Raw genomic sequence first — 27,506 nt, 5'->3', positions numbered from 1 at the left:
TTGTGTGCATCATTTATCTTTTTTGCACAAAGCATCTTTGAAATGCATTGCATTTTATTTGTTCCCTGGCAGTCATCCCAGTTAAGCAGGTGTGCCATTTATCATGGTGCCGATTAAATAGATTATACTGTTCAAGTTAATTAGAAATGTTAACATGTTTGGTAAATTAAACAGGAAGATAGGAGGCTGATTTCAAGATGAATATTGCGTATCTACAATTAGAAGTTTGTACAACTAAAAACCTATATTAAAATTTTGGTAGTGAAAAAGTAATATAAGTTTACTCATAATTCAAGCAGTCTTTTTTTGTTCATGCCACTGATTTTAGAATCTTCTTAAAACATAAAAGCATGAACATAAACATGCTTAAAACATAAAAATGTTTTAGACATTTTTTCAAATTCTGCAATATACAAGCACTCTCAGCATAACATAAAAGTCTCATGGCAAAACCCTTGTAATCCAGCCACACTAAGACTACTTTACTTAATAAACCTTTATCTCTTATCTGTTAGTTTGTCTTCTGGGGTTTGGTCAATCAGAATAAATTGTAAGGCATTTTCTATCATGGTAGTAGTAGGCAAGAAAAACGACCTGTTGCTCTTTTTGCTTCACAACTTAGCTTCCCATATTGGACGAAAAGATGAAATAACTCCCTAACTAGTCTGCTGCTTCCACAACTCACAGGACAAATGTCCATTATTTATAGGTCTCTACTGATTGACGAAGTGACAGAAAAACTAACAGGTATGGTAAGAAGGGGAGAAGTTATTTTTTTTGAGTTTCATCAGCAGAGACCACAAGGTTCTTAAAGGTGACCTTTGGAAGGGAGGAGGGAAATCCCTTTTTTGCTTCTTAGTGTGGTATTAATGTTCTCACAGGTCTCTCTCTCTCTCTCTCTCTCTCTCTCTCTCTCTCTCTCTTATATTGGGAATATTATACTGAAAGATTCTGATAACTGTAAAATTTGAGAAATTATGACATGAGTAATGAGGGATTGTCATCAATTGTTAACAGAATTGTTCTTGGTTTTTGACCCCCTATTTAAATTCAGTGCCTAATGAACACTTGAGAGAGAGCATATTTTTGCTGAAGATTCAACGTCCTTGTCCCTTCAGTTAAGGTGGAGATTTCACAATACACATTCATGAAATCCCCATGATATCATTCAGCAAAACCAAGGAAGTTCAGATTTGACATTTTGAAAGTTAAGCGCCAAGCAGGGATTCAGGGGGTCTTTATGCTTCGTATAGAGTGAGGAGTGGGCATCAAGGGAAAGGAAAGTTTTAAGGTTGGATTTGAAGGAGGACAATGAGGTCACATTGTGGATGCTTACAGCGACCTCCTCTGTAAGGGATGGCATGATAGAAGACTTAAAGGTACTAGTTTTTAAATTTGGTATTGGGTGATGAAGTCTAGAGTCATTTGCAGAGCAGAGGCAGGAGTAGATATCTTGATAGCACATGATAAGTAGGGTGGGGATAGGCCATGAAGGGCCTTCAAAGTTGAGGACAAGTTGTTTGATGTGGTGGACAAGCAAGGAGACAGTTGACAGATGCAAAGAGAGGGAAGATATGGTTGAAGTGATGAGTTAGGAAATTCTCTCCGTAGCAGCATTTTGAATGGGTATAAATGGGACCAGGTGGGATTTGAAAAGGACAGAGAGGAGGAGGTTGCAGTAATTGAGACTTGAGAAGATGAAGACCTGGGTAGCAGTTTTAACTATATAGATAGAGAGGAAAGACCAGATCTTGGTATGGCCTGGACATGGTGATCTAGAAAAATGGCTGAAAAACTAAGGGCCAGGTTATGGGCCTGACTGATGTGGGGATAGTGATGTCCATGGTGACTGACAGATGGAGGAAAGATCAAGAGCTCTGTTCTGCACATGTGGTGTTGAAGCTGATGGCTGGACCTCCATGAGGAGATGTCAGAAAGACAAGCCTATTTTATCTTTGCGCATAAGAAAAACTTCTCTTAAGAGAGGGCCACTCTAAGCACTCTTATCATCATGTGGGGTTAGTCAGTAGGGCTTAATGCAGGAGTGTGGCGATCACTGGGTGTAGTATACTGAGAGGTGTAATTAATTATATACACAGCGCTGTCAAATGCAAAAAGTAAAGGGAAACTTGAAATCTAATCAGTTTTTAGAAAATAAGTAGCTTCCAGGACTACATGTGCTCCTGTAGCCCCTGCCAATTTTTGTGGTCAGCAAACCAATGATGGTCCCAAGGCAGATCCTCCAACAGTTCTGTACAGAAAGGGATTGACATTTGAACATGTGAATAGGGTGCAGTATATGTACCTGACTGAGGTACATGCAAAGTGCATCTTTAGATGCCTCAAAAGTTGAGGAGAGTCTAAGTTCAAGTCTACAAGAGTTTCTACCTGATCAAATTGGGCAGCCAAGGACCTAAGGGAGCTAATCCAATGGGATTGGTAATTTTAGAGAAGCAGTGCTTTTCCAAATTATTTGAATATAAGAAAGCATTAAACACATTCTTAATATGATAAAATTTGGGTTTTCTGGTTTTGCTGGGTTTTTTTAAACTCAGTTGTAATACTTCCTTATCCTAACTTTTTTTTTTTAATTTAATTTATACAAAGATCAGGTCTGGGGCAGACAGCAACATGAAAAACAATCCCGATTAAAGATTTCATGCATAACCTGAAAGAGTCAGCAGTGCAGAAAAATACTTTATCAAGAGTGTTTTTTTAACACAATCTCCAATGTGTTACGTTGGTCAGCTAGAGCAAAGATTACCAGTGACTCATTACAATTTACTTTGAAATGCAGGAACAATTATTTTTAATTTTGAACAATATCTAGTAAATATTCCAGATTTTTAATATGTTTTTTTCCTAAATACTGGGATTTTCATGTGCCAGTCGAGCTCTGAAGATTTAAAAAAACTCAATCATTTTAATAGCTGCTGGTCATGAGTTTCTGTTGCAAATTTCAGACATTCAAACTATACGATTATCTGAGTACGTGCTAGGACTTCAGATTTTAAATGTGGATCCTACAGCACTGAAAATTAACAACTCAGTGGATCGTTTTCAACTCAGCATCCAGTACTATACTGAAAATTAAGTTCTTTATCACATCTGAGAACTATTTTAAAATGTTTTTAATAAAATTATTTCTAAAAACTGAATAATGAAAGCAATAATGAATGATGCTTCTTATATTTTGTTCTTTATAGAGTGAAGATAAATGTTTCAAGTACCATATTTGTGTTTAAAATAAAATGTGTATGTCTGGCAAAAAAAAAAAAAAAGTAAATTATCACATGCAGTTATCACATACAATCAGCCACAAGTTGAAACAATTTTTTTTCTCAGGTGGGACACTAGCATTCTGATTATTTATGGTGTGTTGAGCTACACTGCTGTGTAGCATTATATCTACTGTTAGACACAAATCTTTGGTAACTTTTCATGCTTTTAAAATTAATTCCTTACTCAGGGCTGGATTCTGATACACTTATTCACCTTAAGTAGTAGCTTAGTTACTGAGTAGTCCCTGTCATTTAAATGGGATCATTCCGAGAGAGGCACTACTGGGCCAAAATTTTCAAAATTTCCTAAAGTTAGTTACATTTTTGTGTTTTATATATCTGTTTTTGCTATTTTATTTGATCTTGAGGTAACTGACTGATCTGTTAATTTATTTTTCAAACATTGCCAAGGGAGCCCACAGCTTTAGATGAGTATAGAGAAGTCAAGATTATAATTAATAAATATTATTTAGATACCTATATAACTGGCCTGATTTTTAGAATTTCTGGTTACTCACAGCTTCCATGAAGTCATTTGTTCCCAGAGACTTCATATTTAGGTACACATTAAGATATGTGGTCACTTGACGTAAATACTGACCCCTTTGTTTGGCTTGGTAAATATTTCTCTCAGGTAGATAAATCTAGATGTTCACCTCAACAGAAGTCAAACTCTGCTTGATATGTAACAGCATATTAATTCAGATCATGACTTTAATTAGTGCAATAGTTTTTACTGGGATATGGAAGTTAAGAATTCTGCTTTACAAAAGCTTTGTATATAATCACTAGAAGTTTTGTTTTATTTTCAAATATAATGTAATCTTAAAAAAGTAATATTTCATATGTTTAAAATAGCAACTGTTATTAATTGCATTTTTGTGGAAGCCTATCTTGTCCCATACTTGAACAGCTTTTGTGTTACCAGTACTTTTCTGAAGTATATAGAATCATCATGTTTTCCAAACATCCTTTTTCTAACCCTAATGTTTTTCTCAAACTGGTATAATATCTTGAGGCATGCGTGCTACTTTTGTCGGCGTATTATTTGTAAATATGTTAATTTAATTCCACCAGGTCTGTTTTTTCTTTGTATTTTTCATGTTGCCCAGATTCTGAACCCAAGCTTTAAATGGTAATCTAGTTATTTTAAAAAGTGGTTACTGAAGTACTATGGAACTTTTATCAATGTGGAATCTTGCAAATGAAACACTTTCCTCTATACTGGAAATATTATTTTTGTTTTGTTTTTCTTTTACAGCTTCTTGAAGGAAGTTTTGCCAGAGAAGTCAGTCATGAAGTGGATGGACTGATTTTTCAGCCTACAGGCGTAAGTTGCAATGGAACTTAATTTTATTATCTTAATACATTTAAAATATGGGATTGAAAACTTCCAGTTACATTCCTTCACTTGTGCTAATGAAATTTTTTTCACCATCTGCTACTAATGAACATTTTTCACCGTCAAGAAGTCTTTGCTTTGGTGGAATTACTGTTGATCACTGCTTAATTTATCAGGGCTTGCCAGGGCTGAACCCCAGCATCTCTAGGATTGGCAGTTCATAGCCCCGGCACCTCCGGGTTTGCTGTGTCATTTATGAAAGTAAAAAAATTGCTTGAGCCTTGGCACCTCTTTCATCACAAATTAGTCACTACTGTAGATACACTGTTATTTCTGTTTCTCTTGGTTCTTAATAAAATTGCCATTACAGAACTGATTGGAGTCTGTATGCTGTGTTCTGTGTGTCTTTGGAACCATTAACAGGAATTTAGTCAGAGGAGGAGGTTGCTATGTGTCATTCATGTGTGCAGTTTGGTACAATGACCAAAATAATAAATAGGTAAGCAGTTCCCCCTCATTCAGTTCTTGTTTTTATGGAGCCTGTGGATTGTTGAAGCATTGATCTGTGACCAAGCACTGGAACCACAGTGATAGTAGACAGATTAAGTACAAGTTGGTATTCAGTGACTTTACACAGCTGCTACTATTTGTCACTTTTGCAAACTAGGCCGTAAAGTATGAGATCTTTCTGTATGAGTAGAAAAAAGCATGAGATCTTTCTGTATCAGTTACTTCGGAACAAAGGCTGAGTATTCAATATAGTTGGTTTCCTCTGGGAAATTTTAAGTGCTGCTATGTTAAAATTTGGTAAAATTTGTACAATGCATAGCATTTTAAGTGAAAATTGACTTTAAAAAATTTGCATAATATGATACATGTGTGAATCTTCTCTAAGAACTGAGTAAAGATTGGGGTGCATCAAAAAGCTTCCTGAGAGAACTACAGATAGATTGCAAAAAGAAAAGGAGTACTTGTGGCACCTTAGAGACTAACCAATTTATTTGAGCATGAGCTTTCGTGAGCTACAGCTCACTTCATCGGATGCATACCATGGAAACTGCAGCAGACTTTATATATACACAGAGAATATGAAACAATACCTCCTCCCACCCCACTGTCCTGCTGGTAATAGCTTATCTAAAGTGATCATCAGGTTGGGCCATTTCCAGCACAAATCCAGGTTTTCTCACCTTCCACCCCCCCACACAAATTCACTCTCCTGCTGGTGATAGCCCATCCAAAGTGACAACTCTTTACACAATGTGCATGATAATCAAGTTGGGCTATTTCCTGCACAAATCCAGGTTTTCTCACATCCCCCCCACCCCCATACACACACAAACTCACTCTCCTGCTGGTAATAGCTCATCCAAACTGACCACTCTCCAAGTTTAAATCCAAGTTAAACCAGAACATCTGGGGGGGGGGGGTAGGAAAAAACAAGAGGAAATAGGCTACCTTGCATAATGACTTAGCCACTCCCAGTCTCTATTTAAGCCTAAATTAATAGATAGATCTGTCAGTTAACTGTTCTTAACAATGAGCAAAACAATACAAATGGCTAGTGCTCAGACTGGAAAAGATGAAGAAAAGGGAAGTAATGGTATACTTCCCTCTTTCACCCACCAGGGCTGCAGTTGACTTACTAATTCTCAATACAATGCAAGTTGATAGAAATGGTTTGCTGGAATGCTAGTGTGCTTTCTTAACTATTAAAATAAATCTCTTTTGAAAACAATGAAATAGCATAATTTCCTGATATGATCTCTTTCCATTTTGGTAAACAGTATCTTTCTACTCACCCACAAAGCAAAGAGCTCTCTTTATCTTACTTCCTTACTTGTAAGCATTATTGTTGGTGATGTCAGTCCAGCTCTAGGAATAGGACTAACCTGTGCTCTTCTCTGCTGGTTCTGCAGCAGCTAAACACAAACAAGTGACTGACTTGGCCTTTTTTTGTTTTGCTGTGGCAGAGTTGTAAGTTTAAAAAAAAACAAAACAGACTATGAACTACTTTACTGAGCCTGTAGAACAAAATTCATAGTTCACTATGGTCTTGATAACACCACAGAATATTATTATAATGTAAAATAATGGGGAAAAAAGGTTCCAAAGGTTTGCATTGAATCGAAGAATTCATGTAACTCTGGTTACATAACTTTATTTATCACAGCCTTTTCTATCGTAGTAGAATTGTCTAGGAGAGTATCCCTAGTCTTTCATTTTGTTGCAGGAAATAAGTGCCTATAATATTAGTGCATTTTTAGAATTTCTGCTTTCTGATTTAGCACATAGGGTAGTTTGTAACTGAATAAAAGCTTCATGAGATGTATAAAATGCTCTTAATTACTTTTTATTTTAAAATATTGGTGAGACTTTCATAGTGCAATTATTGATCAAATTTCAGTATATATTGTTTCAGGATTTATTAAACTTAGTTTTGTTCAACTATTGTTAATCACTTATTTTTAGATTGAGCAATGTGTAATTTTCTCAGTGTATTTTGTAGCTTAAGTTGAGATAATTTAAAGGATGAACCAAAGTATTCTTTCAAAAGGAAATATTATGAATGTAGGAATATTAGACAACAAAAATAAAATAGGCTTACTTAAACTGAAAGCCCGGGAATTGTTGTTTGAGGTTGCTAATCCTCTGTTCTTATGTATTATGTATGTTTTAGAAAGTGGGAGACTTTATTGCATAGCAGCAATGTTTAAAAGTAACAGAGTGCAGTGAAGACACGTTGAGAATATTAAATTGAATTTTCTTATCTTTTTATTCTTAAGTTTGCAGTAGTACTAACAATGTTTTAGATGTTTTCCAAATACAGAGGAAGATACAGTCCTTGCTATTTTCAGTCTAAGAAGATAAAGACAGGTGAATGGTAGCGGAAGGAGCAGGCATCTTGGTAGATGGAGGAGAGGCCCTGAGATTTAGTCAGAGAGAGATCATTAGAACCCTTAATGAGAGTTGTTTCAATCAACTGAAGGTGCTTGAAGCCATATTGGAGAGGATCCAAGGTGTAGTTGGAAAAGAGGAACTTGCAGCAATGTTTGTAAATATGATATTCAATTAGTTTGGAGATGAAGGAAAGAAGAGAGATGGGGAGGTAGTTGAAGAAGCAGGTGGAGTTAAGGAATAGCTTTGGAAGAATGAAGCCCAGATTATAATTATTGTGGGGGAAGGAGAATAGGAGATAGAGCAGGTTTGGAGAGAATGTCAGAATGGGGGCAAAGAAAGCCAGGAAGGGGTGGAGCCCCTGGATAGATGGAGGGATTAGAAGAGGCATTTTCAACAAATTTAATATAATTATATAAAACTCTGTATTCTGTTGTAATATTTTTTTAGATTACACTTGTACCCTGGGTCTTATTGTGCTAAATCCCTGTCTAATTATAGAATCAGAAATGTAGGACTGGAAGGAGCCTTGATAGGTCATCTAGTCCAGTCGCCTGCACTGAAGCAGGACTAAGTATTTCTAGACCATCTCTGAGAGCTGTTTGTCTAACCTGTTCTTAAAAACCCCCAGTGATGGAGATTCTACAAGCTCCCTAGGCAATTTGTTCCAGTGCGTAACTCCCCTTAGAGGTTTTTCCTAAAGTCCAACCTAAACCTCCCTTGCTGCTATTTAAGCTCATTGTTTGTTCTCCTTAACCACTGAGGACAAGGCAAGAATTTATCTGCCTCCTATTTATAACAACCTTTTAGATACTTGAAGACTGTTATCATGTCCCTGTTCAGTCTTCTCTTCTCCAGACTAAACAAACTCAGTTTTTTCAGTCTTCCCTCATAGGTCATGTTTTCTAGACCTTTAATCATTTTTGTTTCTCTCCTCTGGACTTTCTCCGGTTTATCCACCTTTCCTGAAACGTGATGCCCAGAACTGGTCACAATATTCCAGATGAGGCCTTATCAATGCTCAGTAGAGTGGAAGAATTACTTTCATGTCTTGCTTACAACAAACCTGGTAATACATCTCAGAATGGTGTTTGCTTTTATTTGTTACAGTATTACATTGTTAACTCTTATTTAGTTTATGATCCACTATGACGGGTGGGCAAACTATCGGATCCGGCCCTTCAGGGCTTTGGATCCGGCCTGTGGGCCTGCCTCCCGTAGTGCTGCAGGCCCTGCGCCACTTTCAGAAGCGGCTGGTACCACGTCCCTGGGGCCCAAGGTGGGGGCTGGCAGAGGGCTCTGTGCATTGCCCTTGCCTCCAGGCAAGACCCCCCGCAGCTCCCATTGGCTGGGAACGGGGAACCGTGGCCAATGGGAGCTTTGGGGGAGGTACCTGGAGGCCTGGCAAGGGCAGCGCGCGGAGCCCTGTTACCCCCACCCGCATCCCCAGGGGCTGCGCAGGGTCATGGTGCCAGCCGCTTCCTGGAGCGGTGCGGTGTGGGGCCAGGGCAGGCATGCAGGGAGCATGCCCTGGCCCCGGTGCATGCTGCTGCCACCCCAGAGCCACTTTAGGTAAGCGGCGCCGGGCTGGATCTCGAACCCCTTCTGCACCCCCAAACCCCTGCCCTAAGCCCCGTGCCTGCACTTCGCACCCCTCCTGTACCCCAACCCCCTTCCCTGAGCCCCCTGCTGCACCCCAACCCCCTGCCCTGAGCCCCCTGCTGCACCCTGCAGCCCTGTGCACCCCAGCCTCCTGCCCTGAGCACCCTTCTGCACCCTGCACCCCCGTGCACCTAAACCCCCTGCCCTGAGCTCCCTCCAGCAGTCCACACCCCTCCTGCACCCCTCTCTGCCCCAATCACTTGCCCTGAGCCCATTCCTGCACACCGCACCCCCTCCCACAACCTGCACTCCCTCCTGCACCCCAACCCCCTGCCCTGGTCCTGCATACAATTTCCCCACCTAGATGTGGCCCTTGGCCCAAAAAGTTTGCCCACACCTGCACTATAACTTTCAGATCCTTTTCTATAGTACTCCTTCCTAGGCAGTAATTCCCATTTTGTAGTTGCGGAATTGATTATTGCTTCCTAAGTGTAGAACTTTGCATTTATCCTTACTGAATTTCATCCTGTTTATTTCAATCCATTTCTCCAGTTTGTTACATTCTAATCCTGTACTCCCAAATGCTTGCAGCTTGGTATCATCTGCAAACTTTATAAGTGTACTCTCTATGCCATTATCTAAATCATTGTTGAAGATATTGAACAGAACCAGATCCAGGACAGATCCCTCTGGGACTCCATTCAATATGCCCTTCCAGCTTGATTGTAAACCACTCACAACTAGTTTCCGAGTATGGTTTCCAACCAGTTATGCACCCACCATATGGTAGGTTAATCTAGACTGTGTTTCTGTTGTGTGTTTGTGAGAAGGGCATGTGAGACAGTATCAAAAGCCTTACTAAAGTCGAGCTGTATCACATCTACAGCTTCCTCCTTCCGTGTCAAAGAATTAGGTTGGTTTGACATGATTTGTTCTGACATGATGCTTCCACCCCCCTTAGAAGGAGTCACCGACCACCATTGCCCTTCTTTTTCTCTTGGGAGTGGTGGTCCTGAACCTCCCAGCTTTGGAGGGTTCATGTCTTCTCTCCTCCACATGTGGGGGAGATTCCTCATTGCCGGCATACCATTTTTAATTTTTACCAAGGTTGGGTTGGGAACAGGGGAGGAGCATTGCATGCTGCCAGAAGTAACCACCAGCCAGCTTCCTCCCTGTGTCCTCCCCCTAGGTGGTGCTACTCCTCTATAGCCACCCACTTCTCTAGCTGAAAGATTCTACCAGTAGGCACCCTTCACATTGGATCGTCTTCAAAGCCTGGCTTTCTGTGTTGGGGAAACAGAGGCCACAGTCTCCAAAGTTGCAATGTTCAATTTCTGTTACCGTGGGGAAGAATTCTTTCTATTTAAAGGTAGTCTATTCAAAGCATTTGTTCTTGTGCTCTGTGTTTTTTATTAAATACCAGGGAGGTAGTCTCATGCATGTGTAGACACTACTACTAGCTTCAGGAAATGCTGATGTTGAGAATAGAGGCGGGTGGAGAAAGGTATTCTGTTTTGTGAAGGAGTTTGATATTTAAAAATTTGGTTTAATTCTGATTCAGAATGAAAACCAAAACATTTGATATTCTCTATAAAGGGGAACGGTGTCCCAGCTCTGGGGAAGCCCTCCAAGTGAGCTGTCCCAGAGCCCAACACCTTGGAAGCCCTGGAGACCCGACTCTAGGCAGTCTGCCTGGCTGGTTTCTGGATCTTTGTTGAAATCAGTCTCTGTAAAATGGTTTGATTTCAATTAATTGGAAAATTCTGATGGAAAAAGAAATTTCGTTGAAATTTTTCTGACCAGCTTTAGTGTACTTATTATGTAGAATGAGGTCTGTTTTCTTTCGTTTTCTTTCTGTACTTTTTTTGCTTCCCTCTAAGTTCCCAAGTATTAACTGAAAACTCAACTTTGCTCTTTTCTCCTTCTGTTTGAAAACCAAATCACACTACACTTGGTTCATAAAAGTAATAGTGTTGATGTAATCCTCTTAGACTGCTGAGAAGGATCTGGGAGTTGTGGTGGAACAGAACCACAACATGAGTCAGCAATGTGATGCTGTTGCAAAAAACGCAAATGCAATTTTAGGTTGCATTAACAGAGGCATAGCATGCAAATCACAGGAGGTGATAGTACCACTCTACTTGGTGCTAGTTAGGCCTCAGCTGGAGTACTGTGTTCAATTTTGGTCACCAATGTTTAGGAAGGATGTAGAGAAACTGGAGAGGATCTAGAGGCAAGCAACAAAGATGATCAAAGGGATGGAATGCAAGCCTTATGAGCAAAGACTTAAAGAACTGGATATGTTTAGTTTGAAAAAGAGGAGATTAAGGAGGGGACATGATAGCAGTCTTCAAATACTTGAAAGGTTGCCATAAAAAAATGAAGAAAAGTTGTTTTCGCTTGCCACAGAGGACAGGACAAGACGCAATAAATTCAAACTACAGCATAGCAGATTTAGATTAAATCTCAGGAAAAACTTCCTAACTGTAAGAACAGTAGGACAATGGAACAGATTGCCTAGGGAGGATGTGGAAGCTTCTTTGCTGGAGGCTTTCAAAAGAAAGCTGGATAGCCATCTGTCTTGGATGGTTTAGACCAGTGGTGGGTAGTCTGCGGGCTGCGCACAGCCCATTGGGGTAATCCGCTGGCGGGCTGTGAGACAGTTTGTTTACATTGACTATCTGCAGGCAAGGCTGCCCACAGCTCCCAGTGGCCATGGTTCGTCGTTCCCGGCCAATGGGAGCTGCAGGAAGCCGTCCACTGGTTTAGACCCAACAAATCCTGCATCTTGGCAGGGATTTAGACTAGATGACCCTTGCAGTCTATTCTAAACCTATGATTCTAGACTTCTGTGAGGCACTGGACTTGGTACCACTGGACATTTTGATTAAAAAACTAGAATAACATGGCACACATTAAACGGATTAAAAATTGGCTAACTGACAGGTCTGAAAACATAATTGTAAATGTGGTGTCATCATTGAACAGGTGTATTCCTAGTGGGGTCCTGCAGGGAGGAGTTCCTGCCCCTACACAATTTAATATTTTTATTATTATTATTATGACCTGAAAAAAAAAAGGTTTCAGAGTAACAGCCGTGTTAGTCTGTATTCACAAAAAGAAAAGGAGTACTTGTGGCACCTTAGAGACTAACCAATTTATTAGAGCATAAGCTTTCGTGAGCTACAGCTCACTTCCTCAGATGCATATCGTGGAAACTGCAGCAGGCTTTATATATACACAGAGAATATGAAACAATACCTACTCCCACCCCACTGTCCTGCTGGTAATAGCTTATCTAAAGTGATCATCAGGTGGGCCATTTCCAGCACAAATCCAGGTTTTCTCACCCTCCACCCCCCCACACAAATTCACTCTCCTGCTGGTGATAGCCCATCCAAAGTGACAACTCTTTACACAATGTGCATGACAATCAAGTTGGGCTATTTCCTGCACAAATCCAGGTTCTCACATCCCCCCCACCCCCATACACACACAAACTCACTCTCCTGCTGGTAATAGCTCATCCAAACTGACCACTCTTCAAGTTTAAATCCAAGTTAAACCAGAACATCTGGGGGGGGGTAGGAAAAAACAAGAGGAAACAGGCTACCTTGCATGATGACTTAGCCACTCCCAGTCTCTATTTAAGCCTAAATTAATAGTATCCAATTTGCAAATGAACAGCAGGACAGTGGGGTGGGAGTAGGTATTGTTTCATATTCTCTGTGTATATATAAAGCCTGCTGCAGTTTCCACGATATGCATCTGAGGAAGTGAGCTGTAGCTCACAAAAGCTTATGCTCTAATAAATTGGTTAGTCTCTAAGGTGCCACAAGTACTCCTTTTCTTTTTGAAAAAAAAAGGTCATCACTGGTAAAGTTTGCAGATGACTCAAAAATTGGCAGTGGCAAATAATGAAGAGGGTAACTGATGAAGAGTGATCTGAATCACTTGGAAATCTGGGCTCAAGCAAACACTATGCATATTAATGTAGCCAAATAGTAATGTATACACTGAGGAACAAAGAAAGTTGGCCATCCTTACACGATGGGAGAGCCTGTCCTGGGAAGTGAGCTTTCAGTGCAGTCTTATGGCCACAATGTGATCCCTGGATATGTAAAAAGGGGAATCTTGAGCAGGAATAGAGAGGTTATTTTACCTCTGCATTGGTAGGCTTGGCAGGATATGATTTTAAATAGATAGATATTGGTAAATGTCAATTTCAGCTGACACATTGAAATCGGCAAACAGAATATTCATGGGTAACAGTCAGTGGAAATGCAGCGCCCGCCCTGCCTGCTTTCCTGGGACCTTGTGCTTTCATGGATCAGGTGTCAGAGCCCTCTGCAGTCTTACTGTCATGGGAGTGAATGAGCGGTGTGTGGCAGCAGAGGTCAGAGGGTTCCCTGCACAGGTGCAGAGCCAGTCACCTTGGATCCCTGCAGGCTATAAGTGTAAAGAAGACTGCAGTCCTGTTGGGTCAGGATGGTGACACTGATAAATTGGAGGGGGTTCAAAGAAAAGCCATGAGAATGATTAAAGGATTGGAAAACATACCTTATAGAAATAGAATGAAGGAGCTCAATCTATTTAGCTTAACAAAGATAAAGTTAAGGGGTGACTTGATCCTAATTTGTAAGTATCTACATGGGGAACTAATATGTTGTAATGGATGCCTCAATCTAGCAGAGAAAAGTATAGCAAGGTTCAGTGACTAGAGCAGCTTACCAAGGGTTGTGGTGGATTCTCTAAAAATGGCAATTTTTAAATCAAGCTAGAATGTTTTCTAAAAGATAGGCTCTAATTCAAACAGAAATTATTTCTGGAAAGTTCTGTGACTTGAGTTATTCAGGAAGTCAGACTAGAATTTCACAGTGGTCCCATCTGGCCTTAGAATATATGAATCTACACTCTTGATACTGATGTACAAAGCAGGGAAAAAAGGGCTGGCATACCAAACCTGAATCCTGCTTATGTACATTAGTTAATCCATTTGGTCACACTACCCTTTAAAATATTCACAACAAATTCAGTGATCTTCTTAATTATAATAATTTATTTCTGGTAGTGCCTGTAGTATGCTAAGTGCTTTAAGGTCTAGAAAATATGACCTATGACGAAAGACTGAAAAATTGGATTTGTTTAGTCTGGAGAAGAGAATACTGGGGGAGGGACAGGGGACATGATAACAGTCTTCAAGTACATAAAAGGTTGTTATAAAGAGGAGGGTGATAAATTTGTTCTCCTTAGTAACTGAGAACAGAACAAGAAATAATAGGCTTAAATTGCAGCAAGGGAGATTTAGGTTCGACATTAGGAAGAACTTTCTCACTGTAAGGGTAGTTAAGAACTGGAACAAATTACCTATAGAGGCTGTGGAATCTCCGTCACTGGCGGTTTTTAAGAACAGTTTAGACAAACAGCTCTCACGGATGGTGTAGATAATAATTAGTTCTGCCTCAGTGCAGGGGACTGGATGACCAATCGAAGCCCCTTCCAGTCGTACAGAACTATGATTCTACAGAGGGTCAATGAGTAAAGCCTCCCCTTTTCTCTGCCTTTCCAGACATACAGACTGTACATTTTCACAAATAATGTGGGGAGAGCGATGGAGGTTCTTGACCAGTATACAGTTGAAAACTTTTTGTAGGCAGTTTCATAGTAACTCTTGCCCATTCTCTCCCATACCAGTTACCCTCTAACAGCTGCACTGTGCGACACAAAATACAGATTTTTTTCTCTTCTTTCCGTTCTGTTCCTTTACAGTTCTTTCTCTTCCCCCTTCGCTTTCTTTTCCCTTTTTTCCCATTCTTTTAAATTTCCCCTTCCTTTCCTGTCATTCCTCTGTAATCTTGCCTCCCTTTCCCTTCTCCATTTTTTGAAGTACTGCTGATGCAGGACCAAACTGCTGGGTCAACTCCCTCTGATCAGCTGTGATCCCTCTGCAAGGAACGGGTTGGCAGAGCAGTGACTGAAGCTGAGTGCTGATTAGAGGGAGTGAAACTGACCAGTGAACAGCTTCTTGGAAAGGTATGTCTCCCCATGTTTGTGGCCCAGATCCTGAATGAATTTGCCCTGTAGTTTGTGGGTAAAAGCCTAATACATTGTTCGTAGTTCCTTAACATCTATTATATAACTTCTGAATTTTTAGAATAATTTGTTCTATAGGGTGAATGCAAAATTATTTATAATTTTGTACACTCGTGGAACATTTGCAGTTTGACATCCTGTGTTTTTAATAGTTTAGTCAAACTGTAATCTCTAAACTAGCTTCTTATACTTAGATGTCAGGATCAGTTCTGTGACCTGTGCCCGCTCATCAGTAAAATTACTTCTGCTATCTGCCTTGTAAATCATAAACCTCATTGGGCCTCTGTAGTCTGTCTGAGAACACCTAATCTTCATGGTAGCAACCTCTTCAAAACTGATTTACCAGCTGCCTAACACCATTATTATGCTCTTCTTGAGAAAGGGGTAGCAGGATTATTTTATTCTAAAAGCTCCCCCCAAAAAAGTTTGTTAGCCACAAATAGTGAAGATTTACGAGACATCTGATGCACTTTTTCTAGGCACCCATGAGAGGTTTGCATCAGTATCTTTATTCTTTCAAATGCCTGTTTTCACCTCTTAAGTCCTCTGATATTTTTACAGTGGCTCATGCTGATTCCAATTTGACACCTTTCTGTACTCTTAGTTTGAATGAGGCATAAACCGCTCCCCTCTCTCCCCCCCCCCCGAAAAAAACATGCCCCCTGTTCCTCTAAGATAAGCGCACCATTTTGTATAGTAAACTGACTCCATTGTCTTAAATAAGCTCTCAAAGTGTCACTGAATCCTTTCAGCCTCATAACTTTTCTCTATATGCAACACCAACAAGAAACAAAATTACTTGCAAGAAAAAGAATAAACAGTTATATTTTCATTCCCAGGTAACAATACATGCGGTTTTTGTATTAAACCCACCCACCCTAATCTTCACAATCTCACTGGTAACTTGGAATGCTTGATTGCCTATTAATTGTTTACACTATTTCCGTTATAGTGACCAGATTATCAACATCCTTCATTATAAAAACTTCACCCCAAATCACTAATGACTACCATTGCATGAACTGGCTTCAAAAGATCATGTTTTGTGTCATTAAACAGTGCCAAGTTCACTTCAACCACTTCATACGATCTCATTGCTGGTTTCAATGTTTGGCTCAATGTGTCTTTTGAAAACTGCTCTGGTAGTTGGAAAACACTTGCCAGTAACTTAAATCCTGTAAGTCTGAAGCTAAGCTATCACAGTCTACTCTAATGAGTGATGAATTTTTTTGCATTATTATTTCTTCTATTACAGTAGCACTCATAGTGCCAAATGGTGTACAGACATAGAGTAGTTAGAGTCCCTTCACTGAAAGGGAGGGAAAGGGACTATCAAATATTTAAAATTTTATATACATTATTTTCCTATACAAATATGTTTTCTGTTTTAAGTTTTGTAATTCCTCAGTAGTCCCTGAATCTATCTGTTATTATTTCCAGCTGGCTTCCTATGGACTTCACAAGCAGAAATGATTCTTGAGAGGAGGAGAGCATTGCCCCTCAAATCTGTATTGACTTGTGCTATTAAAACCCTTTTTGTTACATTACTTATGCTGAACATCTAGCTGGTTAGGTGGGATTCCCCCACATGAAGAACATTTGTGACTAAATCCATTACCAGTCAAAATGCCTGCTTCTATGCCAGCATGTATCTTTCATGTTGCTGTAGGCTGCCCTTTAATGGAGAACCTGCTGTCAATTTGCTGAAATGGCACTGACCTTTACAGCAGCATTTTCTGGCCATGAATGGCTATCCATTATTCTCAATTTCCATAGCAGGGTTCCTTGCAATTCTTCTCTCAAATTGCTAATTGTATCTCAACAATACAATCCCATCATATACTTTGTGGATATTCAAAAATTTATTTTGATAAGGCACAGTATATCTTAAGGAATTTTTCTATGACAATACAGGCCATAAGTTGGATAGAACTTTAGGATTGTCTTGGCCATCTTGAGGGGGTTATTTTATAATCTCTCTTTAGGGTTTGGTTTTGTTTTTTAATCAAGGTCCATGTTTTGGACACCAAAAGATAGGGAACAGATTCCATAGTTAAGCACTGAACTAAAAGTGATTTTTCTGGTGTGGTGAATATGTGTAACTCCCTTTGACTTAAGTGGTAGCAGAGGATGCTCAGCATCTCAGAAAATCACATCACTTTTATTTAGGATCTCCCTGCCTACATTTTCTTCGGGTTCATTTTCTGCAAATGTATGTGCTATTTACCTAACTTGAACTTCTTGTTTAACCTGATTAACAGACCATGAAAAAATGGGTGGTCTGTGTGTATAAAAACATCTTCTGTATTTTCCACAGTATGCATCCGATGAAGTGAGCTGTAGCTCACGAAAGCTTATGCTCAGATAAATTGGTTAGTCTCTAAGGTGCCACAAGTACTCCTTTTCTTTTTAACAAATGTAAGGAGTCCTTTGTTGAATGTGCATACTAGAATGTGCATACTTCCTTTTTTTTAAAAAATGGGAGACTTGTGTTCCATGCAGACTAATAATTTCATTTGGTTATGTAGTACCTGTGTCTTAGTGTGAAACTCCAAGGAGCTTGTTGAGTAGGCTTAATGCCATCCTGATAGTTGTGCATGATTTTACATATTGACAGCCAAAAGATGAGTGACCATGCGTGTCAGATATGGATGCTGAAGGCATGGTTTTCAGCTGAGAACACCAAAACAGGCTTTAGCTTTAGCAAATATGCCTATGGTTAAAACAATGATCTGTGTGTAATGCAGCATTCCCCACACTGTGCTACTCTATGTAAATGTTGGAAAATATGTAGAGAAAACATAGATAATTCCATTGCTGAATAAATCAAGTTTATGGCCACTTTAGTGGGAATTCTTCACTGAATGACATGTCCAAACTTTTGGATCTTCATAGTGAGGTGGATCCACTCCCAGCCCTTCACATATGTATACTATTAATGAAATGGTCAGGAGCCTCCATAGCTCTGCCCCTACCTATTCAAGATCCAGCACAGAGCTTTCTCAGGGTGTGAGAGGTGGTGGATAAGAGGAGGAGCTCTTGGAATTGAACTGAGAAATGTACATCAGCTCTCCCCTATCCCCATGTTACAATGGAATAACTAAAATAAACTGAATGCATCCTGAATCGTTAACCTCTCCTTCTCCACTCAAATTGAATGATTTGGGAAAATATCTTCAAGAGGAGTCTGCTTTCTCCTGTTTATATTTCAGTAGTAGGGCTAATAGATTCTTAGTACTAAATTAGTTTCTTGAGACCTTAGAGTTTGCACAAAGATCTTTTATAAAACTATTTTTTTCGCTGAGCTATTGATATAAACTAATATAGCAATTTTTCACTTAGCTGTAGATAAAAACTAACAGTTTATATCAGAATGTTAATATGTAAATTGATCTTCATTTTGCTGCTGTAGCAATCCAGCATATCAGCAGTACATCATAAATAGAATTCATGCTAGATGCAAATGAGTGAGAACAGGGTTGTGAAGCCTGGATATTTTTCAGAGGATCACTCCCTCCACCAAACAATTGAGTGTGTTTAGTACTTTTTGAACAGCTAGCAACTATTGGAAGGCAGTACATCTGATTATATGGTTCTGTATATAGCTGGCTAGCTTACTTTGCATTCTTCAGTCTTCAGTGTTGAGTTTATTTTGAATGAGAACCAAGCAACTGGTAAAAGTATGTGAAAAAGTTGTTGATCAATACTACAAACAGGTGCCTTTTTTGTTTTTGTTTTTTTTGTTTGTTTAGTAATTACCAAACACCATTGTGAGGATTTCTCACACAATATGTTTAAAGTTGTTCAAGATGTTCATTGAAATAAACTCTTTGTGGAATTTGGTAGATCAGAACATTAATGATTTGTTCCTATTTCAACAAAATCTAGCCACAATAATTTAATTCCCTGTTCCAAGCCAGCAGCAGGTTTCCAACATCATTCTGGAGCTTTCAGTGAGCCCTTGACACCCAAAAAATGGGAAAGTTCAATTGGTGTTTATTCCACAAACACAATTTAAGATCTAAGACTTGAACTTGATAAGAAAGTTGCAACCCATTTTTATGCCAACACCGTTGTCTTGTCTTTCAGTGGAGCAAATATTGAGCAATTTAAAAAAATGATTAAAGCATTTGCCCTGAATATACTCCTCTAGGTAATTGACTTGATGCCACAGGTGAAGTAGTCAAAGAAAGAACTAGAAGAATCAAAGTTGATGTTAATGAAAAATAGTTGTTCAAGCATAAAAACTGACCCAATTATCACTGCAAGTGTTCATAAAGAGAAATGTTTTCTGTTTAGTGCTGCTGATTCTGTCTGAAATGAAATGGTCCAATTTGCTGAAGATGCTGTTCAACAATGCAGAGAAAATCACAGTGAAGTATTTATTTGCTCAATCAATCAATAAAAAAGGAAAAAGATGAGAAATTCATAAGTGAAATCATCCCAGATTCCTGACAGATAGATGTTCAGCACAGTCTTTAAGCCATCTTGATAAGGATGTAACAGCTAACATAGTGCTAAAACTTACTGTGGAAGCACAAAAATTCCACCATACTGATGGTAAGGTTGATTGAAAAACGTGGATTGATGCCATAGTTTCCCCATGATGCTCAATGGAACTCCCAAGAAAATTTTGTATCTACATTTGTATCAAGCAGCTAAAATAAAGCATGCATTTTACAGAAGGGACACTACAGAGAGCTGCTAAATTTACCAAAGCAATTAAAATAGGTGTCTGAGAGACCTGTCAGATTACAAACTACTGCTGTCTAAATGGAAACCTGACTTGATATAATTAATAACAATGAACTGGAATCACACAAGAATAAAAACAAAAAATGATTCAAAGAAGTTATGAAACCTATTCATTATTTAGCCCACACAACTAAATATGATGGTCATTGGGTGAGCCCAGAGCAGAAAAATTAGGATGAAATAATCCTGAAATTGTTCCTGTCTTCTCGCATTTAAATGCTTGAAAACCGTGGAAGTAAAATCACAGAAGACGAGGGCAATGGAATTCAGAATTTTAAGAGATGTTCACTGCGGTCTCCACCCAGTTTAACATCAATTGAGTAATTTTTTCAGCTCATTTGGATTAATTTAGCCAAAATTTAATCAAGTCTCTAGATGGTTAAAATGTATCTGTGTTCTAGGTCAGAGAAAAAAGTGTTGTGGGCCTAACTGGTATTATGTTGGGTTTTACTAACAGAATTTGCAAACCTTTCATTTTGGAAAAAACTGTATTTATGTTTGAGGAATAAATGTGTATGAAGTGAATCAGATAGAGTGTTTCATTTTATGAAACCTTTCATGATTTTTTCAGAAGAAAAATAACTGGCTTTTTTTCTGAGGCGAATTAGAACAGCCACTTTTAAAAATGACCCATACTGTTCCTGTGTAATAACTCTAGAGAAAGCAGCAAGAATACTACTAACAGTTTTCATTCGTATAGTACTGAATGCCAAAAAAACCTGCCATTTGAGAATGTTGATTGCCTTAAGTGGTGGATAAAAATTTACAGTCCTTTATTCTGTACAAAGTCAAATTGCAGGATTTTGGTTAACTATAACTGTGCATTGTACCTTTTATACACTAGATCACCTACTCTGTTGCAGTACAGGACAGTAAAACACATCTAGCCATTGTTGCACTGAAGTCAGAGGATTTAATGGCAAATAGTTGTGATGTAATTTTGTTTCCATCAGTCTCTTGTTTTTCTCTAAGGTAGTTTTGCTCAATCTTGCATTACTACAGTTAATCTGTTTGCCCTTACCTTACACTAAGCTTTGGTTTTAATGGTGATTACTTATGAAATATTAATGTTTTTATTAAATCTTTACAACAGCTAGATATATTGAATGTTACAGATAGACTGTAAAATGAAAACTGGAATTAAGCTAATATTTCATCTTGGAGCATGTTAGGAGTTAGAGTGGTTAGCTGCTGTACCAGAGATGATGTTACCATGGAGAGAGCTTCTGTTTCCATGACATTTGCTTGCATATTTTGATAGGCCTTCAACTGAAGTAGGGTTTTGTCCTCTGTCAGATTTGGTGGGTGTCGTTCCACTTCTTCCTAAACTCTGTGTGTGTGTGTTGGTTTCTCAGTACAAAAATACATTAATTTCTCAGGTTGTTATTGTTGTTTTGCCAAAAAATAGATGCTTTTAAACTTTTGGCATCCGGAAGGCAAGTTGTTTGTTATGCATTTTTTTAAATTGGATTAGGTTTTTCAAGTTTGGCTTTATATTTTTGTTAATTAAAACCCACCCACAACCAATGAAGCCACATTTAACTTGTACTAAAAAGAATTACCATCAGCTCTGTCGCTAACTAGCATTATACCTGTGAAATTGCTTTCTATGAAGTGGTATTTTGGGGGAATGGATAGACTTTAAACCAGGATATCAGGCAAATTATTGTTAAAGAATTAGTTGATGACCAGGAGGTAAAACTACAAAATCTTAGTTTTCTTAGAATTGAAAAATGTATAATGCTGTTTTTGAGCTGTGATATATTTAGTGTCCATAAAGATAACAGTTTTTCCCCCAATGAACAATAATTGCAACAAATATGGTGGCAGTCTACCAGCAGTGTTTGCAACTCTTTTATACTGAAAAAAATTCTAATTGCAGTCTCAAATGTATTTATAATAGCTCTTCTTATATAGCACATATTGTACACTACATTCTTCACCTATTATTGCTGTCCCCACTTAGCAGTAAACAGAAATAAAGACTTTTCTGTCATCCCTGTGGATCTGTTCCACCCATCCCCATTAGTCTTTATTTCCTCTTTCCTGGAAATGAGGAAAAGTTGCAGAAATGAGGAAAAGTCTCCAGTTCCTCCCCAGCTCCAAACATTTCTGTTTCTTCCTCCTGAAGAGAGGGGATGGGGAAGTAGAAGACAAGGAAATAATTTGCAGAGCTCAGGAGCAATACAAACCAGATTTTGAAGACCCTATTGCAACCTCCGCTTCTCTGCTTTCACCTCAAACTGTCCCAGACCCTACTGGTTTGATTTCCCTGGACCACAGATGCATCAGCAACTCTGCTGCATTTAGGTGGATGGATATTTGCTTCTCTGTCTCCCTCAGACAGACCATCACGTGGTGCCAGTTCCTGACACTCACCATGGTACCAGGTGAATGTGTCACAGTTATAAAGGGGTTCCTCTTGTACAGACATTTTTTCCTCCTCCCACAGTATTTTTCCACTGGCCACCAAGGGGGAGATTTATTTCTCTTGCCTCTTTCAGTGCTGAAACTCCTGAAAGTAGTACTGCAGTAGCTCACACTGAGAATTGGCCTAAAATGGGGAAGCATGTGTTTTTTCTTCCCTTTTACTAAGCAGCTTTACAGACCAGACAGGAGAAGAGATTGTTAAGCTCTTTCTTATGTTTCTTTATAGGGCTCTCTTACCTCTTCTTCTGGGGTGTATTGAGTACACCAGGTGGAGGGTGTATGCTGACTGCCTCAGATAGATTTAGCTTTCAGGATCCAGGTAACTTAACCTCTGCATCTAATCGAGGGACATTCCTGCTTACCCCCAGTTTCTCTTTACTACTTTGTCCCAAAAATCTTAGGTCCATCTTCAGCATAGAACTGTTACAGGATAGGCCTTTTAAATTCCTCTTCTAAGACCGCTCATTGAAGTTGAGATGGAAACACACACAAGTGGGATCCAGAAAGGCAAGGAGAGCAAGGACCATCCACAGAATTTGACTATTATTTGGCTAGTTTTTGCTACCTTAGAGTTAGAAGCCCCTGCTGATCAGCCACAAGACTATACTTTTGGAAAGAGCAAGTTTACATTCATTTCCCCTGCATGGTGCCCTTATCAATACTGCCAATCAACAGTAGGTGCTGATGGGTTAGGCTCAGAGACCATACAGTGCAAATACCTGGGATCCTCACATGAGAGAGATCAAATATTTTAATTTGACACAGAGGATTCCTATGTGGTAGTCCCAAAATCGAGGTCAGCATTAAGCTTCATGACCTTCCCTACACACTCACATAATAGCTGCATGGATATATGCCTTTTGGAGGGGAAGGTGAGATTGCCATGTCTGAAGTGCACATTACCACCTATTCTTCCAGATAGAGCTATGTCAGATTTATCAACTGGTATGAAATATCTTAGGACAAAAACATAATGTAACGATTAGGGAGTAGTCTTATGCAATGATTTCCTTCAATGGGGTTCACATAACCAGAAGCCGGGGGCGAGGCTACCTCTTTCATGGATCAACAGCATCTTTGTCATCAGTGAGATACAGTAACAATCTAATGGTTATGGTAAACCGACAGTGTCTTTATTTCATCATAATATATGTCACTTGTAAATAAACCAAAATATTCAAAACCTACTGGGTTTGTAAGTGGCCAGACAGGCACCTAATGGGACATCTAAATAGTCAGAAGGATTCATATGAGATTTTCAAAGGGAGGTCCTAGGTATATGTAGGGCCCCGCTCTCCTTCAATTAGTCTAATTTCTAGGGGTTGTGGTTTGGCCAAAAGTGTAGGTACCCAAATTGGATTTTCACATGGGTCAAAAGACACCTGGCCAGACTTAGGCATCTGAAAGTAAGGTGTTTTCAGGGAGCACCTAAATAGTAAGGAGCTAGTGCAAATTTGTCTTTGGCAGGTCAGTTCTAGACTGACTGCTTTTGGAGACCATGTCAGACATTCTGCTTTTGGAAGAAAAAGGTTAGTTACAAAAACACCAGGCAGATGTACAAAATACAAATGTGAAATGTATCTAAAAAACTGTAGTGAATAGAGGGATAAAAGAGGGGGAAATGAAACTAAACGAAAGGAACCGAGGTATGCAGTTGCTGCTTTTACTCTGTTTATTTTTTTTCCTGGTTAGCACTGATGCTGGCAGAGCTATGTTCTCAATCCAGTGCTGAGACCTACAGTTACACCATTTGATATCTAGGTGGGGCACTGGCCTGGCCCATGTGTGGTGGGGTTATGTGCAATGATTCGGGGGAACAGCCAAATGGGAAATAATTTGGTGCCCAAACCAGAGCATGTGGCAGTCTTAACCAGGTCACCATATGTGGGAGGCATGTCAGGAAGACTGTGCCAGTCCAGGTTCTGGGAGAGTAGCTGGGCCATTGACTCCACTATAGGCCACTGGAAGGCTACACTGCCAAAGCCTCCTTCAGGAAGTAGCTGATGCTGGTCAGGGCCTTTGCTGCAGTGTTCGGTAGCTAGAACCCCAATCTGATTATTGGGGCTTGCTCAGACCTACAGGCTTGTTCTGATTTACAACAAAGAGCAAGTATTTGAAGTTCCACTGGAAACTAGGCAGGTGCTTAACACCTTACCTAGGGTTGCCAACTTTCTACTTGCACAAAACTGAACACCAATGGCCACGGTTCCCAGCCAATGGGAGCTGCGGAGCCGGCGCTTGCGAAGCCCCGTAGCTGCCCCTACACGTAGGAGCCAGAGGAGGAGGCATGCTGCTGCTTCCAGGAGCCGCCCGGAGCCATGACAGGCAGGGAGCCTACCTTAGCCCTGCAGACCAGATTTTTAAAGGCCTGGTCAGCAGTGCTGACCAGAGCCGCCAGGGTCACTTTTCGACCGGGCATTCTGGTCAAAAACCAGACACCTGGCAACCCTAACCTTAGCCACCAGTGTAACCTTTCTTCTCCCCATGAGCCTTATATTGCTCCTTTGAAGGACTCTTACTTTCTGGTGGCCAATAGCAGGCTCTCTTCCTCTTTGCACCCAATATTCTATTCATTTTCCACAGAATGGGGTTTTTAGTTAATTGAATTACGAGTATATCTTGTAGCTGGCACTAGAGCTACCTTGTAGCCATAATACATTTTCTCAAATATTTATTCATTGTAGGGGAAATTTTTCACACTGTCATATCTTTCTAAATGCATCACCTTGTTACTTAAAAAGTAATCTGAGTGGAAACCATACGTTGTTAACCCTCCCGCATCTACTCCTTCCTTTCCCCCCCAAAGAAAACTGTTAACCTTTCACCTGGTAAAAACAGGTTTATTTTTGTGAAATTAAGTATAGCTTTTTGCAATTTTAATCTAGATACTTGCTGGTGAATTACTGCAATTAAAACTCATTTTATAATTATACATTGAAATACGTACCTTGAAAGGATATTTTTGTTTCTTGTTTAAAATACAGCAAGATTCTGTATTTTAAGTTTGGCTCATAAATATTTAGTTCAGGCAGGCTTATAGCCCTGTAAAATATAATAAACTAACCCTTAAGAGCAATTTTGTCTAATATACGTTTGGCAACTTGTAGAAAAGATCCTGCTGGCAATGCTGAGCATCATCTTTCATGCATATCCATTCAGCTTTAGGGGCTTTTCAGTCTTGGAATTAAAGAGAAAAAATAGCCTGCACCTGAGACCAGCATGGTGTAATTTCTTGGTCTGTACTTGTGCACTTTCTCCTTATGTTCCAATTAGCTTAAAAAGTATAGTCCGGTGCATATGTTTACACCCTCAGTCACAACACTCAGCTTTTTAGAGAGAGCTTTGTTTATTGTGGGGGTTCAATAAGGATTCTTTAGGATTTCTTTTTGCTGACAGAACCTCCTCTGTGCACATATACAGCCTCCACTTGCTGCAGCAGCACACATGCTGTACACTCCGGTCCCTGCAGTGCCTCACTCACTGTGCCCCCATCCTATTCTTAAAGAGGCAGCTCTCATTTCTCTTATATAATTTCTATCACCATGAACAAAAATATGTACAATAAGCAAATAGTCAAAAATATTACTAAATATAAATAATATCAATCTATTTCTAAAACATCTGTTTTAGGAAACCCCTTGGTTAAATAAATGTCCCAATATTCAACAAATACTGTATTGCATACAGTTCTTACTGATGAGTGCCTTCTGTGCCAAAAAAATAAAAATTCTGCTCACGGTATTTTAAAATACAGCAAAATTTATTTGTCAAATAAATGTGGAGGCTCCAGCATGGCACTGGGGATTACAGGCCACTGGCTGCACAGAGGTGGGAGATCACTGTGCAGCTCCTGCCCTCCCCCCACCCTGGGACCAGACTCAGCGATGAGGCTGCATCCAACCCTGACACAGTGCAAGGACTGGGCCTGTCCCAGAAAAACCCCAGGGCCCTGCCCCTCTGTGCTAGGTGCACCAGATGTGGGCAGGCAGGCTCAGCAAGGCAGGATCCAAGTGTGGAGGGGCTTAATGTGTGGGGATCCAGGTGTGGGTTGAGAATGTTCTTTGTGGGGCAGTCTGGGTGTGGGCTGCGCAGTGGAGGATCTGGGTACAGGGGGGAGGGGAATCTGGATGCACAGGGGCTTGTTGTAGGGTTCTGGGTGCAATGGTAATGGGATTCTGCAGGGGGGTCCAGGTGAAGGTGGTTGGGGCTCATGGGGGGAGATCTGGGTGTGGGGGGATAGAGCTCAGCAGGGGGACCTGGGTGTGGAGAGCTCAGTGGGGGGTTCCAGATGCTGGGGGAGTGGGGCTCAGTGGGGTGGGGATCCAAGTGCAACTGGTTGGGGCTTGTTAGGGCGGGGATCAGGGTGTGGTGGCTTGTTGGGGTGGTCCAGGTGCGGCTTGCCAGGAGGGTTCTGGATGCAGTGGGGGTGAGGCTTGGCAGGAGGGTCTGGGTATGAGGGGGTCTGGATGCAAGAGCAGCTTCCTGTACAGTGATCATCATCCTCCCCCCCCCCTCTCCCCCCGAGCTGAGGAGTGATGTGTACAGGAAGCGTTGTGGGGGGAGCTTCCTACAGAGCTTCAGAGTTGCAGAGCTTCCTACAGACTGGGAGAGAAATCTGGGAGTGGGTCTGTAGTAGAAATCTGGGAAATCTGTAGTAGAAATCTGTAGTAGAAATCTGGGAGTGGGTTCTGGATGCAGTGGGGGTGAGGCTTAGCAGGAAGGTCTGGGTATGAGGGGGTCTGGATGCAAGAGCAGCTTCCTGTACAGTGATCATCATCATCATCCCCCCCCCCCCCCCGAGCTGAGGAGTGATGTGTACAGGAAGCGTTGTGGGGGGAGCTTCCTACAGAGCTTCAGAGTTGCAGAGCTTCCTACAGACTGGGAGAGAAATCTGGGAGTGGGTCTGTAGGCCTCTGGAGATGGTAGTGCATGGCTGGAGCTTGTAATGAACTCTCTTGCTTCAGGATTCAGTTGTGTCCTTGTTACCCATACAGAATGTTTTGTCTTGTATGAACAGGATGGTAAACTAGTCAACTGATGAAACTAGTTCATAGACTTTAAGGCGAGAAGGGACCATCAGGATCCTCTAGCCTGACCACTTGCAC

The 27,506-nt window shown here is 40.2% G+C and overlaps 1 protein-coding gene across 3 annotated transcripts in view; it reads left to right on the top strand.

The window, feature by feature from the left end:
* RNGTT (RNA guanylyltransferase and 5'-phosphatase) overlaps nucleotides 1–27,506 on the top strand; it is a 444,976-nt gene that overhangs the window by 238,905 nt on the left and 178,565 nt on the right. For all 3 annotated transcript variants that reach the window (XM_084622100.1, XM_084622102.1, XM_084622101.1), the window contains one exon: nucleotides 4,543–4,611. In XM_084622100.1, the coding sequence (XP_084478226.1) occupies nucleotides 4,543–4,611 (69 nt within the window). The remainder of the gene's footprint in view (nucleotides 1–4,542; nucleotides 4,612–27,506) is intronic.

The sequence above is a fragment of the Lepidochelys olivacea genome (genome assembly GCF_965140295.1).
Source record: "Lepidochelys olivacea isolate rLepOli2 genome assembly, chromosome: 3".
Classification (NCBI taxonomy): Eukaryota; Metazoa; Chordata; order Testudines; family Cheloniidae; genus Lepidochelys; species Lepidochelys olivacea.
Note: the sequence above shows the minus strand (reverse complement) of the source record. Positions and strands in the feature narration are given on the sequence as shown.